The sequence below is a fragment of the Stegostoma tigrinum genome, chromosome 20 (assembly GCF_030684315.1).
Source record: "Stegostoma tigrinum isolate sSteTig4 chromosome 20, sSteTig4.hap1, whole genome shotgun sequence".
NCBI classification, from domain to species: Eukaryota; Metazoa; Chordata; class Chondrichthyes; order Orectolobiformes; family Stegostomatidae; genus Stegostoma; species Stegostoma tigrinum.
This window is the reverse complement of record NC_081373.1, coordinates 41,405,277-41,419,824: the sequence shown is the minus strand read 5'-3', so window position 1 is coordinate 41,419,824 and position 14,548 is coordinate 41,405,277. Positions and strand designations below refer to the sequence as shown.

Below are 14,548 nucleotides of genomic sequence, written 5' to 3'. Positions count from 1 at the left end.
GAATTCCCTCAGTTCCTTCATCGAGATCATTAATGTAAAAAGTGAAAGTTTTAGACTCGGCACTGACCCTTGTGGAACACCGATTTCACAGACTGTCATCCAGAGAAAGACCCTTTTAATCCCACTGTCTGATTTCTGCCAGAGAGCCAATCTTCTATCCTTGCTAGTACCTTGCCTCTAACACACTGTGCCCTTATCTTACTCAGTGGCCTCCTATGTGGCACCTTGTCAAAGGTCTTCTGGAAGTCCTGGGAGATAACATCTATTTGCTCTCCTTGGTTTAACCTGCTCGTTACTTCCTCAAAGAATTCTAACAGATTTGTCAGGCATGACCTCCCCTTGATGAAGCCATGCTAACTTTGCCCTATTTTACCATGCAGTTCCAAGTATTCAGAAATCTCAGCCTTCACAACGGACTCTAAAATCTTACCCACAACCGAGGTTTTACCTTAGTCCCTTTTTAAAGCAGGGGTGTCACGTTAGCAATTTTCCAGTCCTATGAGACCCTCCCTGACTCTAGCGATTTCTGAAAGAGCACTATTAACACTTCCAATATCTCTTCAGTTATCTCCTTAAGAATTCTGGGGTGTAGTTCATCTGATCCTGGTAATTTATCCATCTTCAGGCCATTCAGTTTTTCCAGCTGTATCTCTTTGGTCATGACCACCATACTCAGCTTTGGCCCTTGAATCTCTCAAATGTTTGGGATATTACTTTGTGTCTTCCACTGTGAAGACTGATGTGAAGTAATTATTCAGTTCCTCAGCCATTTCCTTGTTCCCCACCACTCTCTCCAGGGTCATTTTCCAGCGGTCCAATGTCCACTTTTGCCTCTCTTTAGTCCTTTAGTTATCTAGAGAAACTCTTGCAGTCCTCCTTTATATTATTGGCTAGCTTACCCTTCTATTAAATCTTCTCCTTCCTTTCTTTTTGTTTCCCTGTGTTGATTTTAGTAAGTTTCCCAATCCTCTGGTTTCCCACTGCCCGTTGCCACATTATATACTTTCTTTTTTGCTTTTATGCTCTCCCCGCCTTCCCTAGTCATCCATGGTTGCCTCTTCGTCCCTGTATCCTGCTTATTTTTCCTAGGGAAGAATTTTCGATGCGTCTCCTGAATTACTCCTAGAAACCCCTGCCATTACTATCCCACTGTCTTTCAAACTAGGCTCCTCTCCTAGTCAATTCTGCTCAGCTCCTCCCTCATACCTCTGTAGTTGCCTTTATTCAGCTGTAATGCCATTACCTCTAATTCTATCTTCTCCCTCTCAAATTGCAGAATAAGTTTAATCATATTATGATCACTGCCTTCTAAGGGCTCCTTCACCTTAAACTCCCTTATCAAGTCTGCTTCATTGCACAACACTAAATCCAATATTGCCTATTCCCTATTGGGCTCCACCACAAGCTGTTCCAAAGCTGAAAATGGTAGATGGAAGCCACATTTACGTTGAAGACATTTCCTGCATGACAGGAAACATACAAAGTTCAACAATTCTCATGATAAATTGTCAGTCTTTATCTAAATCCAAACCGTCGTTAAAATATTTTCATTCATGTTGATTTTGGTTCTAACGTAATCCATATCTTACTGGTTTGCTGAAAGTATGTATAGTTTTAGTCCGAGCTGGTGAATATTCAAGTAAAACATTACTTTGGTTTTCTGAAGATGGTGATAAGATGTCAAAACACAAAAACAATTCCCAACTGCCATCATTTAGAGGTCCTTAACATATTTCAGGAAGTTCTTCCGGTGTTTCACAAGAATTGTTTTGTTCAAATCTATCCTCTATTGCATTTCAAAAAACAAATAGTTACCACAAAAATACAAACATCTGTTAATTTTCTTACTTCTGTGGAGGCACATGAGGCTGCAGCTTTTCAATCCTCAGTGCTATAGTGATGTTACCAATGAGAAGACTCTATGCACTACAGCAGGTCCATTGTTTCAGTAGATGTGTGCTAAAGATATTTTACATTATATAGAACTCACAGGGTAAGATTTAAGGGTGCAGCTGCTGAAGGAAATGTAGTTACTTTCCTTTACTCTCACTGAAAAGATTGTCCTCCAACATGGTCCACAACAGGACTCTAAATCCTGTTAATTCCATTCCCTCATTTACCTATCCTACCAAAACCATAATGGTGTTCTCCTCGACCTCACCATACAACATACACCAGCAACCACATGCAACAAATCATTCTCCATCATTTCCTGCATGTTGCCATCAACACCATTCTCCCAGTTCAGACATGTAAAGGGACTATTCCCTCTACAACATTCTTCAATCATTCCATTTCCCATATAATGGCACTTGATACAACAGTTGCTCTTTCACATCCTCTATTCCCACCATCCAGGATTCCAAACACACTTACCATAGATCCATCTTTTGTTTCTCTACCATTAGTATCTCCTCTCACTTTGCACTTCCATCATTTAATTTTTCCCCCTCCTCCAGCCAAATCACAGATACCTTATTTAACTGACTTGACAGTCTCTGGAGTAGTTTAAAACTTATTACATTTCTAATTTTTCTTTCTGACTATCCTAAAACACTAGCTCTGCTTCTCCCTTCACAGACAGTACCCAACGTGTTTAAATAATTCCAAGATTTTTGAGTTTATTTCAGACCTCCAGTATTCACAATAATTGAAACAAAACAAAAAATAATAATCGACCTTACCTTGTCAAGAGTAAATAAATCGAGAAGTTGATCTGTTCCCATGCTCTGGAAACTTGCATTTTCTTGGCTAATGACAGTATTTGCAATGCTCATTTTAAATTTTTGTAAACCCATGATCTTCTCTTCCAGTGTTCCTCTTGTTATCAATCTATAAACATTAACAACACGTTTCTGGAAGATAAAGTAAAAATGCTTAAAACTTTTCGACCGGGTTCTTAGTTTACTGAAGCCTCCATCAATTTGTTAGTTTTCTGGTTCTAATTCTATTTTATTTACAACTTCCTCTCCTGAAAAACTGTCTTCATAAATGTCTAATTATTCTCAATACAGTTCATTATCTCAAGCTTCTATCGCTCCAGTTAATAAACCAATTCTTATTTTCTGAAGCACTTTACAGTTTGCAAAATTTCTTCTCAGACATATGTAATCTGCCCGCATTGTCACTCCTCCCTTTCTCTCTATTCTATCTCTTGTAAATGTTATTCCTCTGCAATAACTGCCAGTGCAGAGGATTTGTATTCAAGATCTTAACTTTGGTTAATCAGAAATTGTGAAGAGAAAAACAAAGTGTTTTGAGCATTTTGTGATTTTTAAAATGGACTTCTTAGGCCAATTTTACTTCTATTCAGTGGAAAGTTGGTCGAGTCAGGTTAGATTTAAAGAAATATTTAATTTATAACCAACAAAAATAAATCACTTCCTAGTCCAGAAAATCAATCAGGCATATAACAATTGTCATGTAATAGAGCCAGGTGACTTAGTAACAAAAAACGTTGTTGACAGGTCCTCCTAAAACTAAACATATTGGTGCAACGTTCCAAGTCTAAATATTAGTCCAGGAACTTACATCCTTAAGACTTGTGCTTTAAATAGTTTAAGAAAAAAACAGCTTCATAATAATTGATTTGGTAGTGGGCAATGAATTGGAGAAAAATACAAATAAAAGCACTCTTTACTTCTATAATGAGTTCAGCTCCATCAGTGTTGGATGGTTACTTTGCTTATGTAGAATTAGAACAATGTTGGCTACGATGATAAACCATGTGTGTTCGGCAGCATCTCCAGAAAATTCTCTCTCTCTAAAAAGACTGCAAAGACGTGACAGACCTTACTGGGTTTCTGTGCACGCTGAATTCAAGTTATTCAAATCTCAGATTCTACTGAGGCCCTTTTTTTGGAAGTGCGAAGCAATTCTATTTAAAAGATCTGGAAACAAGGCGTCCAGCTTGCAGTACTAGTGAACATTAACAGAAAATTAATTAATTAATTCATTCATTCCATCTCTTGTGGATGAATTACTTACACTTTAAAGTACATTTAGTTATTCATGAATTATACATTAACAAAAGTAGGAATTTCTAACTTTGGTTTTATAACAGCTCAAACAGTCAAAGAATTAAATCTGACTGTTCCCAATTTCAAAAAATTTTCCACATAAAAAGGATGTCAATATACAAGTTTCTGAAATATATAAAGCATTTCTGCTACAATGGCATAAAACTGTAATATCAATGTTACTACAAAAATTGGATAACAATATAACAGTTTGCCTTGGAAATATTCACTATTTTGAGTTTAACTTCAGTTATAACATTATCCCTCATTTTTTTTAAGAATATCAGCTTCCAATAATTTGTTATAATGCAAGATTGATTAGTGATTTCCTAGCTTCTTGGCTGTCCTCCCTTGGCTTCTACTTATACTAGCAAAATTAATACTGTTTTCAAATAATAGGTACAAATTTGAAGTGCAGAGAACTGGCGGCAGAACAGGACCAAGTGGAAAGCTGTTTGAGAGTCAGCACAAGTACAATGAGCCTAATCCAGTGTTGTGACATTACTTCTAAAATAACCTATAGTTTCTCATTCTACATAAATTGAAAGTCAAAGTTAGGGCCAAATTAAAATGAAAAGACATACACTATCCAAATGCCACCTTATATTTTAATAAGTATATGTATTCCCATCACGACAATAGCTTACAACACAAATCACTATTCTAACATCCCCATAAAATATACACACTCACTTAAATTAAGTTTATGCTCAACTTGCACATCAATATTAAATTTCCAACTTTTGTGTTTCACTCTTTCACTCTGTAGCAGTGAATCTTTATGACATGGTATTGAAAGCATTTTGTAAAATTTGTTCCAAAGAAATGATCTCTGCAACAATAACGCCCTTGACATCACCATCAGTGGTTAAGGGTGGGCACTTAACATTGATCTTGAAGACAACTGCTCACAAAAGATGTTAACAATCCTGTGGTGGAAATTTCCTGACAGCAGGTTGAATCTACTGTGATCTTCATGATTTGGTGCCAAACTAATGGCTTAATAATAATTTTAAGAGTACAGTACCTGTCCAATACGATGTGCTCGATCCATTGCTTGCAGATCACGCATTGGGTTCCAATCATGTTCCACAAATACTACAGTATCTGCTCCAGTGAGATTAAGACCTAGGCCACCAACATGGGTGGTTAACAGCAAGACATCTATAGATGGATCATTATTAAACCTAGCAAAAAAAAAAAATCAATGTTCAATTCATATATACATTTCAACATTGTACATTTTGTGCTATGTTCACATCCTATGTAAAAACTTTTCATTCAGAAGTAAAAACATTAAAGTACGCACATGTTACTGGTTGACAGTTGTTATAAATCAAGGGATACCTTTCTTCCCAAGCTAAGGTTTTAATATATTTGATCTGTTAACATGACAACCAATTTAATTGGCCACTTTTCTAAGAAATAATTTAGTTTTTTTACTACATTACAATGAACACAGTGCACAAGTATCTGGTTGGTTGTGAAACATACTGGCAGATCCTGAGATCGTGAAGAGCTTTATGCAAATCTGGTGTTTTATACTAAATTATAGCCCATTGAATAGTCTCTCTAAAAATAAAGCTTTCAGACTGATTTATCTAAAAATATTTCTGTCAGTATCCAGCTGTATTTTTGCTTCTTAATTATACTAACTACAAACTAAAACTATAAAATTCAAACTTAATCATATTAAGATGAGTGATAGTGTGTTGGTCAGAAGTGCATAATGGGCAACCCATTCAATCTCTAGCACGAACAGTGAATGGACAATAAATGCTGGCTAAGCAGAAGGAGGCCATAGGTTACAGCACTCCCTTGGTATGACCTCTAACCATTTTTCAAGAATGAGGCTAGGTGGTGTTACGATTTTCAACTTTAGAGGATCATTTGATTTGTTTTCATTCAGCTTCCACACAGGTGTCCAAGTGATGTGAATTCTTGCAAATCATTCTGTTTGGATGTCAAGAATGCAAAAGCAAATGCACTTCAGGTGCTGCCATAGCTAGATCAACTCATTGCAGGACACAAACTACTACTTACCAGGTATTTAACCACTAAAACGTGGAAAAGCTTACACTAAGTACCATTTATAATGCAGCTTAGATTTTAGGCATCCTACTTACCTTGCCACAATGGAATGTCGCTGGCCTGCAGGCACACTGCCATCTAATCTCAAGTAAGTAATACTTGACATCTGAGGTTTAAGCAAATCATGTTCTACAATATCCAACATGCTCTTTAGTTGACAGAAAATGAGAACTCTATGCTGAGCTACAACTGACTCGGTACCATTTTCGGAGGCTCCACTATTACCAAGTCCACAGTCAAGCAGCAACTAGAAAAATACAGAAAATAACATTTTTACACCTAGTCAAACAACATCATTTCAAAGGACCATCAATTCAAAAATTGTGCGATGGTAATATCTTAAGAGCTTAGGTCTACCTATCTCCAACATTCAGAATTTCAAATGTATTCTGCCAACATACAGCAAATTTCTTCAGCTCTGCTCCTTGGTTAAACTTACGCAGTTGCATAAAATTGATGTAGCACAGAAACAAATCATTTGGCCTACAAATCCTGCGACTGTCCATATTCCACGATATGCAAATATTTCAGTGATGCATTCTGCATTGAATACTAGTGAAGAAAACCTTTTGTCACTTCTACACCATTTCCTGACTTTGGCCCTGCCTTAGTTCATCTGCTGCAGAAATCCTCATCAGTGCTTCTGTTCCATCTAGACTCGAGTATTTGGTTGCCAGCCTCCCATATGTACCATCAACTCACGATCATACAAACCTCTGCTGCCTTTGGCTTTATTCGCACCAAGTTCCATTCACTATCACCATTGCGCTCACTGACCTATGCTGGGTCCCAGTCAAGAAATGCCTTGATTATATGAATCCCGTCTTAGCTTATAGATTCCCCCCATGGCCTTAGCGACTTTCTATCCCTGTAATTTCCTTTAAACCAATAAGCAGCTTGAGCATTCATGATTTTAAAAAGTGCTTCATCATTGATCACCATACCTTTAACTGCTCTAGCCCCAAGCTCCAGATATATCCCCCTAGCTCTATATAAAAACTTGCATGACATTTTCAATATACTCACTGACAAGATAAGCTGGTGAGTCTAGCACTACTCAGACATACCTGATGTTTTCAACTTCAAGTACTTTGAAAGGTAGAATTTGCAACCTGATTTGTCTGTTACTATGATTGCTTACACAATTTTAACATCGTAACTGAGAATCAGTAATGAAAAAGATCAGCTAATGTTTATAACAGACCAGGGATCTCAAAGCTAGTTGTGTTGGGTGTATTAATTTGTTAGGAGACAACCAGAGCCCGTGAAAATAATTAGATGTCACAAAACAATTCCTGCACATTTTGGAAATAGAATTGCACCTTTAGTTCTAAAACTATTTCTTTGGCATGGGCATAACTGTGAGAGAGAACGTGTGCATGAGTAAGATTGAAAGTAAAGAACAAAAGAAATAGGAACAGGAGCAGGCTATTTGGCCTATCAAGCTTGCCCTGCTATTCAATAAAATCAAAGCTGATTTGCCTCAGGCCTCAAATCCTCTTTCATGCCAACTCATCAGTCCCCTGCTCCCCGAATTTCAAAAATCTATCTCCTCTTAATACTTTCCATGATCTAGCCTTTACAACTCAATGAGATTAAAAGAGAAAAAAAGAAATCCTATGAGAAACTTTATAACTTTCAAAACCATGTGATAAGAAAAATTAAGATCTTGCTTCAGGACTGCTCGTGTAATTTAACTGTACTTTGAATTGGTCTAGATGAATAATTCTGAAGCACAATTTGACAAGAAGTGCAAGAAGGCAGGGTACTAAATTCTAATCAATACCTGTTTTAAAGCAGAGAGTTTAGGAGCATGCTGAATATCATGAAGAGATGAATTCTGGGCAGCAAGCTGCTCTATAATATGTTGGAATTCTGGATGTTGAGAAGTTAGTACCAGGGCTGGATGATTGCAGAGTTTCCTCAAGTACTGCAAGGCCTAAAAATAAAGCATCAATTCAAATAGGTCATCCAGTTTCCCTTTTAATATGATTGATCACAACATCAAAATGTATCAGAATATTCATCTGGTCTTTCAACTTCTGTGTCGTTTTCTCAAATTTTATTCTCAACCAATATTTTCTGCTCAGTAGGTCATATCGCGTTACAGTTAATTTTAAGCTGCAAAGAACGTAAATGATCCATTTTCTTAATTTCATACTTTCCTTTCAGTCCTTTTGAAGCTGGGTGGCAATACACTTTCAAATTCTATTTGCTTTCCCCACAGTATTATGTTCAGCCTTTGCTAATGTGCGTTTCTTGTTTCAATGTCTCATACCGACCATAACTACCCTTGCCATCACTTAACCACTGAGCTGAGACATATATCAACTTTGGAAGAGTGGGGGATATAGGACAGAAAACTTCACAGAATGGTGGGAATACCAAGTAATGGGATGGGGGAAAAGAGGACTGAAGGGTTAAAGGATGAAAAGGACAAAAGGTGCAAAAGGTAGTGGATAGGAAAATCCAAAAAAGACAAACATAAACAGACTGCATATACTAACCGTACGTCCACTACAAAGTTGAAGGAAAATAATATCTTTTCCAATCTTAACTTTAGTTTCTCTAACATTAGTTTCAAAATATAAACATCATAATATTTAGATTCAAGAAGATAGTTTGAAAGGCAGTTTCACAGAACAAAAACAAGAATGTCAGCAATCACAAGAGAGACAAATGAGATTGCATGAGACAGGCATGTGCAGTAATGCAGAGATATTCTCTGTACTTGGGTTGTTTGCCATGTATCTTGAGCTTGATGTGGGGCTGAAATTTACAATAAAGGCAAGTGACAGTAAAAGAATCTGCGAGGAATGTTTCCTTCAATTAAGGTTGGTGGGTGGGTGAGTGAGTGGTATGAGGCAAGACAAGGCTCGTCACTCAAGATGACAGAACATTAAGATCACAGCCTGAATGGCAGCCAGGTGGACATGGGTGGGAGCCAAACAACATTCACATGAAATGGAAACAGCTACTCTCCTGTTCACCTCCTATTTTGGTACTGCCTTTAAAAAGGTCAGAAGTGGGGATGTTTATTGATAGTTGTACAATGCTCTGCACTATTTGACACTCTTCAGACACCGAAGTAGTTCACGTCCAGATGCAGCAAGGCCTGGGCAATATGCAGCTACGGACTGACAAGTGCCAGGTAATGACCATCCCCAACAAGAGAGAATCTAACCATCGCTCCTTGATATTCAATGGCATTAACATCACTGATACTGACCTCTGAATCCACCGCCGACAACATCCTGGGAGTTACCACTGACAAGAAACTGAGCTAGCCATATAAATACAGTGGCTACAAGAGCAGGTCAGAAGCTAAGAATCCCATAGTAAATAACTCACTTCTTAACTCCCCAAAGTCCATCCAACATCTACAAGGCACAAGTCGGAAGTATGATGAAATACTTCCATATGTCCGGATGCATACAGCTCCAAACACACTTCAGAAATTTGAACAGCCTGCTTAATTGGCAACACACCCACAAACATTCACTTCTTCCATCACTGGAGCAGAGAAACAGCAGCATGTGTTAGCTACAAGATGCACTACATAAATTCACAAAGGCTCCTTAGTCAGGACTTTTGAAACCCAAAACCACTAGCATCTAGAAAAGATAGGGGTAGAAGATATATAGGAACACCACCATTTTGCAAATTCCCCTCCAAGTTACTCTCATAGAAATAAATCAATGCTCCTTCAGTGTCACTGGGTCAAAATCCAGGAACTCCCTCCCTAACAGTATTGTGTGGGCCAACGCTGCAGGACAGCAGTAGTTCAAGATAGCAGCTCATTGCCACCTTAAGACCAACTAGGATGGGCAATAAATGCTGGCCAGTCATAAAACACAATGTCCCATGAATGAAAATTCAAGGACCCAACAGTAATATTTGAACATCTGCAGTGGAAGATATAGTGTACTGATGGGATATAGGAGGTAATGTACTATCTGAATCGGAACAATACAGCGTCAGCAAGTGTTGAAATAGGTTCCCCTCACCCCAGGGACAAAAAGAAAAGCAAACAGTAAGAGGAAAAAAAAAGTGTTCTGAAGAGTAACGTATAACTTATCAGTGATTTGGCCTGACTTCAGGCAAGTGTATGATTCATTTCAAGCTGATGAAGACTTCTTCTTTCAGTATTAGCCTATGAGCATATTCTTGAAGGAACAAAACTAAAATCAAATGATTTATCATGGGTTTTGTGTCTTATCTTATCAATCTCCATCTCTACCTTTGCCTAACTGCTCCAATCCATGATAACTATTCAATGTTTGCTTCCCTCAATGTGTTCCATTTCGTATCTTTATCGGGGTATGCCCTTGAGCAAAGACATACAAGACCCATTGTTCTTTCAAAGATAAAGAAACTGAAATTCAAATGTTTCGGTGTGAGAAGTTTAAAAATATGGACAGATGAAGTCCGATGTTTTATTACACAAATTGATAGATCCTTCACAATACAGGAACAGGATCATCTGTACATTATTAATGGCTTTTTGGAGGCTAAGCTTTCCACTTGTGTGGGTAAACCTTCATTAGCATCCAGTATCTCGATTGGTAATGCAAGAATTGATTTAAACTAAATTTAACACACTAAGTTCTTGAAGATCTAAAACAACCTAACATTAGCCTCAAGAACAGATTTTTTTGATGCCAACATCATGAGAATCTCAAGAAAAAATATTTACTTGAAATACATGTCCAGTAGCCTTCAATTTAGGTTTCTCATTTTCTTCTGAGAGTGCACCTGCAGAAATTGTTTCTTCAACATCGCACTTAGCGCGAGATTTGGCAAAATCCTCGTACAGTTGTACCTATAAACAAAAATGTAATAGTAAACGTGAACTGACAAGGAATGTGAAAATATTATTGGTCCATCAAATATACTTATCCTGCAGAGCATTCTCCATTTTGGTAGGATCATAGTTTATTAAATTATTTATGGTCTTCAATTTTATCATAAAATGTTTCCTAAATAATGTTCAATTTCTTGATGTTTCTATTCAATGTGATGGTATTCAGGTCACATCTAAACAGTTGACTAAAAAGAAAGGTGCCTTTTTCACAAGGCAACTCATATTACAACATACCTGTAAAGTACTGAGATTACAGTAATAATCTTGAATGATCTTGGGTGGAAGATCTTGAAGAACATCTTCCTTCATTCTGCGTAGCAGGAATGGAAGTACTTGTCGATGTAATGCTTCCATTGCAAGCACACCTATAATGTGTATTGCATAATATTTACTTTGAATTGCCAATTTTTAGCTCATGCAGGAATAGAATTTGAAAATCTAAATCGCAACATAACAAATTAATCTTCAAACCAAAAAATTAGTGTACAATTACATGGTAATGCTGCAAGTTTCAACATGATGAATCATTGTATCATTAAAAAGATAAAAAAACACTTTACTGGTGCAACTCAATCTTTCCCATGCCCTATTTGCAAGGTAAACACAATAAGCACGAAACAATGATGTCTAAGACTTAATCTTAAATGACACTGTTCTAGAAACAAAGCAATCCTGTAGTAGGATAAAATGCCACCATTGCAGCCCTTCTACATTAAAATAGCAGGCCTATTAACAAGAGTGACTTGGTACAAAGAACCGCACTCAAACAGCAAAATTAAAAGCAAAAGTCAACTTATAAACCAAGTTTAAAGTTCAAAATTGTTTTGTGAACTTTTTGCCAACTTTAGCAGCAACATTTTTGTTTAGCATAAAAGCATGATCACTTTAGCGTAATGTAACACGTGAAATATCACGGCACAGGAGATGCAATTGTGAGTTTCCTGCTGCATAGGTGATCCGAGATACAACGCTAGTTAATTCCTTGAGAAAACTATTATTGTCCAATTATCTTGGTCATCAAGAGTTCAACACTGTTTTAAGCAAAAACTGAAAGAACTGAGGCAGCACCATAATAATAACGCAGTATTAGTGCCTCCAGTGACAGAGAGTATAAGCTCTAACGCAATGAGGACAAACAAGCTGATTTCAGCTCTGATCGACACTATTATGGTACATACAAATCTTTCACAGCTAGCAGGGATCTTTCATCCCCTAAAATAGATATAACAGCAATGATGCTGGCTTAGAAAATTGTACATGAGCAAAACCGTCTATGAACCATTCTTGCAAATGGATAAAAGGAGGAGGAATTACAGTTACACTGATGGATTCGGAAAATGGGTGTTGTTCTCTTTATTGCAAAGGTGGCAAAGAGGAGACCTTAAATAGGTTTTTAAAATCATGGAGAACTTAGAAAGAATAAAGACGAAAGAATAAAGACAAACTATCAATTGACAAATCCCAAATAAATTGTGGGCACAGAAATCATGTGATTTATTAGTAAAAGAATAAAAGGCAACACAAGGACAACCTCTCTTACACAGAAAATGGTTAAATTTGGAATGCAATGCCTGATAGAGTGAACACATATTCAATACTGGCCTTAGAATGGGAATTTGGTACAGATTTGAAGGAGTTAATATTGTAGGGTTAGAGTGAAGGTGCTGTGGAATGGGTCTGACTGCATCATTTTGTGTAAGAGCCAATGTAGACTCAATGGGCTGAATGGCCTCTTTCTGTATTATCCTTTGACAAATCTCTGAGACTTTCCAAACGTAGAATTCAATTCCAGAATACAAAATTGCAGAATCACTACCATGTGGAAGTATTTGTCTTTACAGCTTTATTGGCAATTTACTTTCTGTCCCAGTATTGTTTTGGCAATCTAAATACAATAGCTCGTAAATGATTGGCACATTTATAAAAACTGAAATGCTGCTAAGATGCTCCAAGTTGATTTGCATTCTCTACTGGTCTTCATTAGAACATTTACATATCAAGAAAGAGGTTGGAGGCATTGGACACTCCAAAGGCTAGGCCCTGAGAATATTCTGGCAAGAGTACTAAAGACTCGTGATCCAGAACTTACTGCACTCTTAGCCAAGCAGTTCCAGTACAGCTAGAACACTGTCATCTACCGGTCAATGCAAAAAATTTTTCAGGTATGCGCTGTATACAAAAAGCAGGACAAATCCATTTGGCCAAATACCTCCCCATCAGTCTACTCTCGATCATCAGTAAAGTGATGGCAAGTTTCATCAGTGGCATCAAGCAGCATCTGCTAAACAGTTTGGATTCTGCTAGGGCCACACAGCTCCTGACTTCATTACAGCCTTGGTTCAAGCAAGAGAAAAAGAGCTGAATTCCAGAGGTGGAGTGACAGTAACAAGCCTTAATATTAAGGCTACATTTGACTGGGTATGGCATCAAGCAGTCCTAGCAAAACTGAAATCAATAGAAATCAGGGAGCAAACTCTACGACGGGTGGTGACATATCTGACACATAAGAACATGGTTGAGGTTGCCAGAGGTCAGTCACCTCAGCTCCAGAACATCTCTGTTGGAATTTCTCATGGTATTGTCCAAGGCCCAACCGTCTCTAGCTGCTTCATCAATGACCTTCACTCCATCACAAGGTCAGAATTGGTGATATTGGCTGATGCCTGTGCAATGTTCAGCACTATTTGCAACTCCTGAGATACTGAAATAGTCTGAGTCTTAATACAGCAAATCATGGACAATATCCAGGCCTGGGCTGAAAAGTGGAAAGTAACATTTCGACCAGACAGATTCCACGCAATGACTAAGTCCAATAAAAAGACAAATTAATAACTTTTCCCTGACATTCAATGGCCTTACGACCAAAAAGCTCAGTATTACCGGTGACCACAAACTCAACAGGATTCACCTTATAAATACAGTGGCTACAAGGGCAGGTCAGAGACAAGGGGAATTAATCCATACAACTGTTGATTCTATAAATCAGAAACAAAAATAGAAATTGCTGGAAAAGTTCAGCAGGTCTGACAGCATCGGTGGGGAGAAATCAGAGTTAATGTTTCGGTTTGAATGATCCTTTCTCAAAATCGAGATGAGGAATCTTGCAATAAATAACTCATCTCCTAACTCCCCAGAGCCTGTCCACCACCTACAAGGCACAAGTCCAGAGTGTGATGGAATACTCCCCAATTGCCTGGATGAGTGCAGCTCCAACAAGACTCAAGCTACAGGTCAAGCAGCTTGCCTGACTGGCACCACATCCACAAAACATTCAGTCACTCCACCAATGCTCAGTAGCTGCTATCCACAAGATGCACTGCAGAAATTCAAAAAGTCCTTAGACAGCATCTTCCAAACCAAGACCAAATTCATCTAAAAAGGAGAAGGGCAGCAGATACACAGGAACACCACCATCTGCAAGTTTCTTCCAAGCAACTTACCATCTTGATTTGAAAATATATCACTGTTCTTTCACTGTCACTGGGTCAAAATCCTGAAATTCCCTCCTTAATGGCATTGTGCATTCGGCTACAGCACACAGGAGTAGAGCGGTTCAAGAGGGCAGTTCACCATC

The 14,548-nt window shown here is 37.8% G+C and overlaps 1 protein-coding gene across 2 annotated transcripts in view; it reads right to left on the bottom strand.

Moving 5' to 3' along the window:
• Window positions 1-14,548, bottom strand: part of btaf1 (BTAF1 RNA polymerase II, B-TFIID transcription factor-associated) — a 113,574-nt gene that overhangs the window by 6,018 nt on the left and 93,008 nt on the right. For both annotated transcript variants that reach the window (XM_059653119.1, XM_059653120.1), the window contains exons 32-37: window positions 11,209-11,339; window positions 10,807-10,932; window positions 7,897-8,049; window positions 6,146-6,357; window positions 5,047-5,206; window positions 2,685-2,855 (exon numbers count right to left, since the gene is read on the bottom strand). In XM_059653119.1, the coding sequence (XP_059509102.1) occupies window positions 2,685-2,855; window positions 5,047-5,206; window positions 6,146-6,357; window positions 7,897-8,049; window positions 10,807-10,932; window positions 11,209-11,339 (953 nt within the window). The remainder of the gene's footprint in view (window positions 1-2,684; window positions 2,856-5,046; window positions 5,207-6,145; window positions 6,358-7,896; window positions 8,050-10,806; window positions 10,933-11,208; window positions 11,340-14,548) is intronic.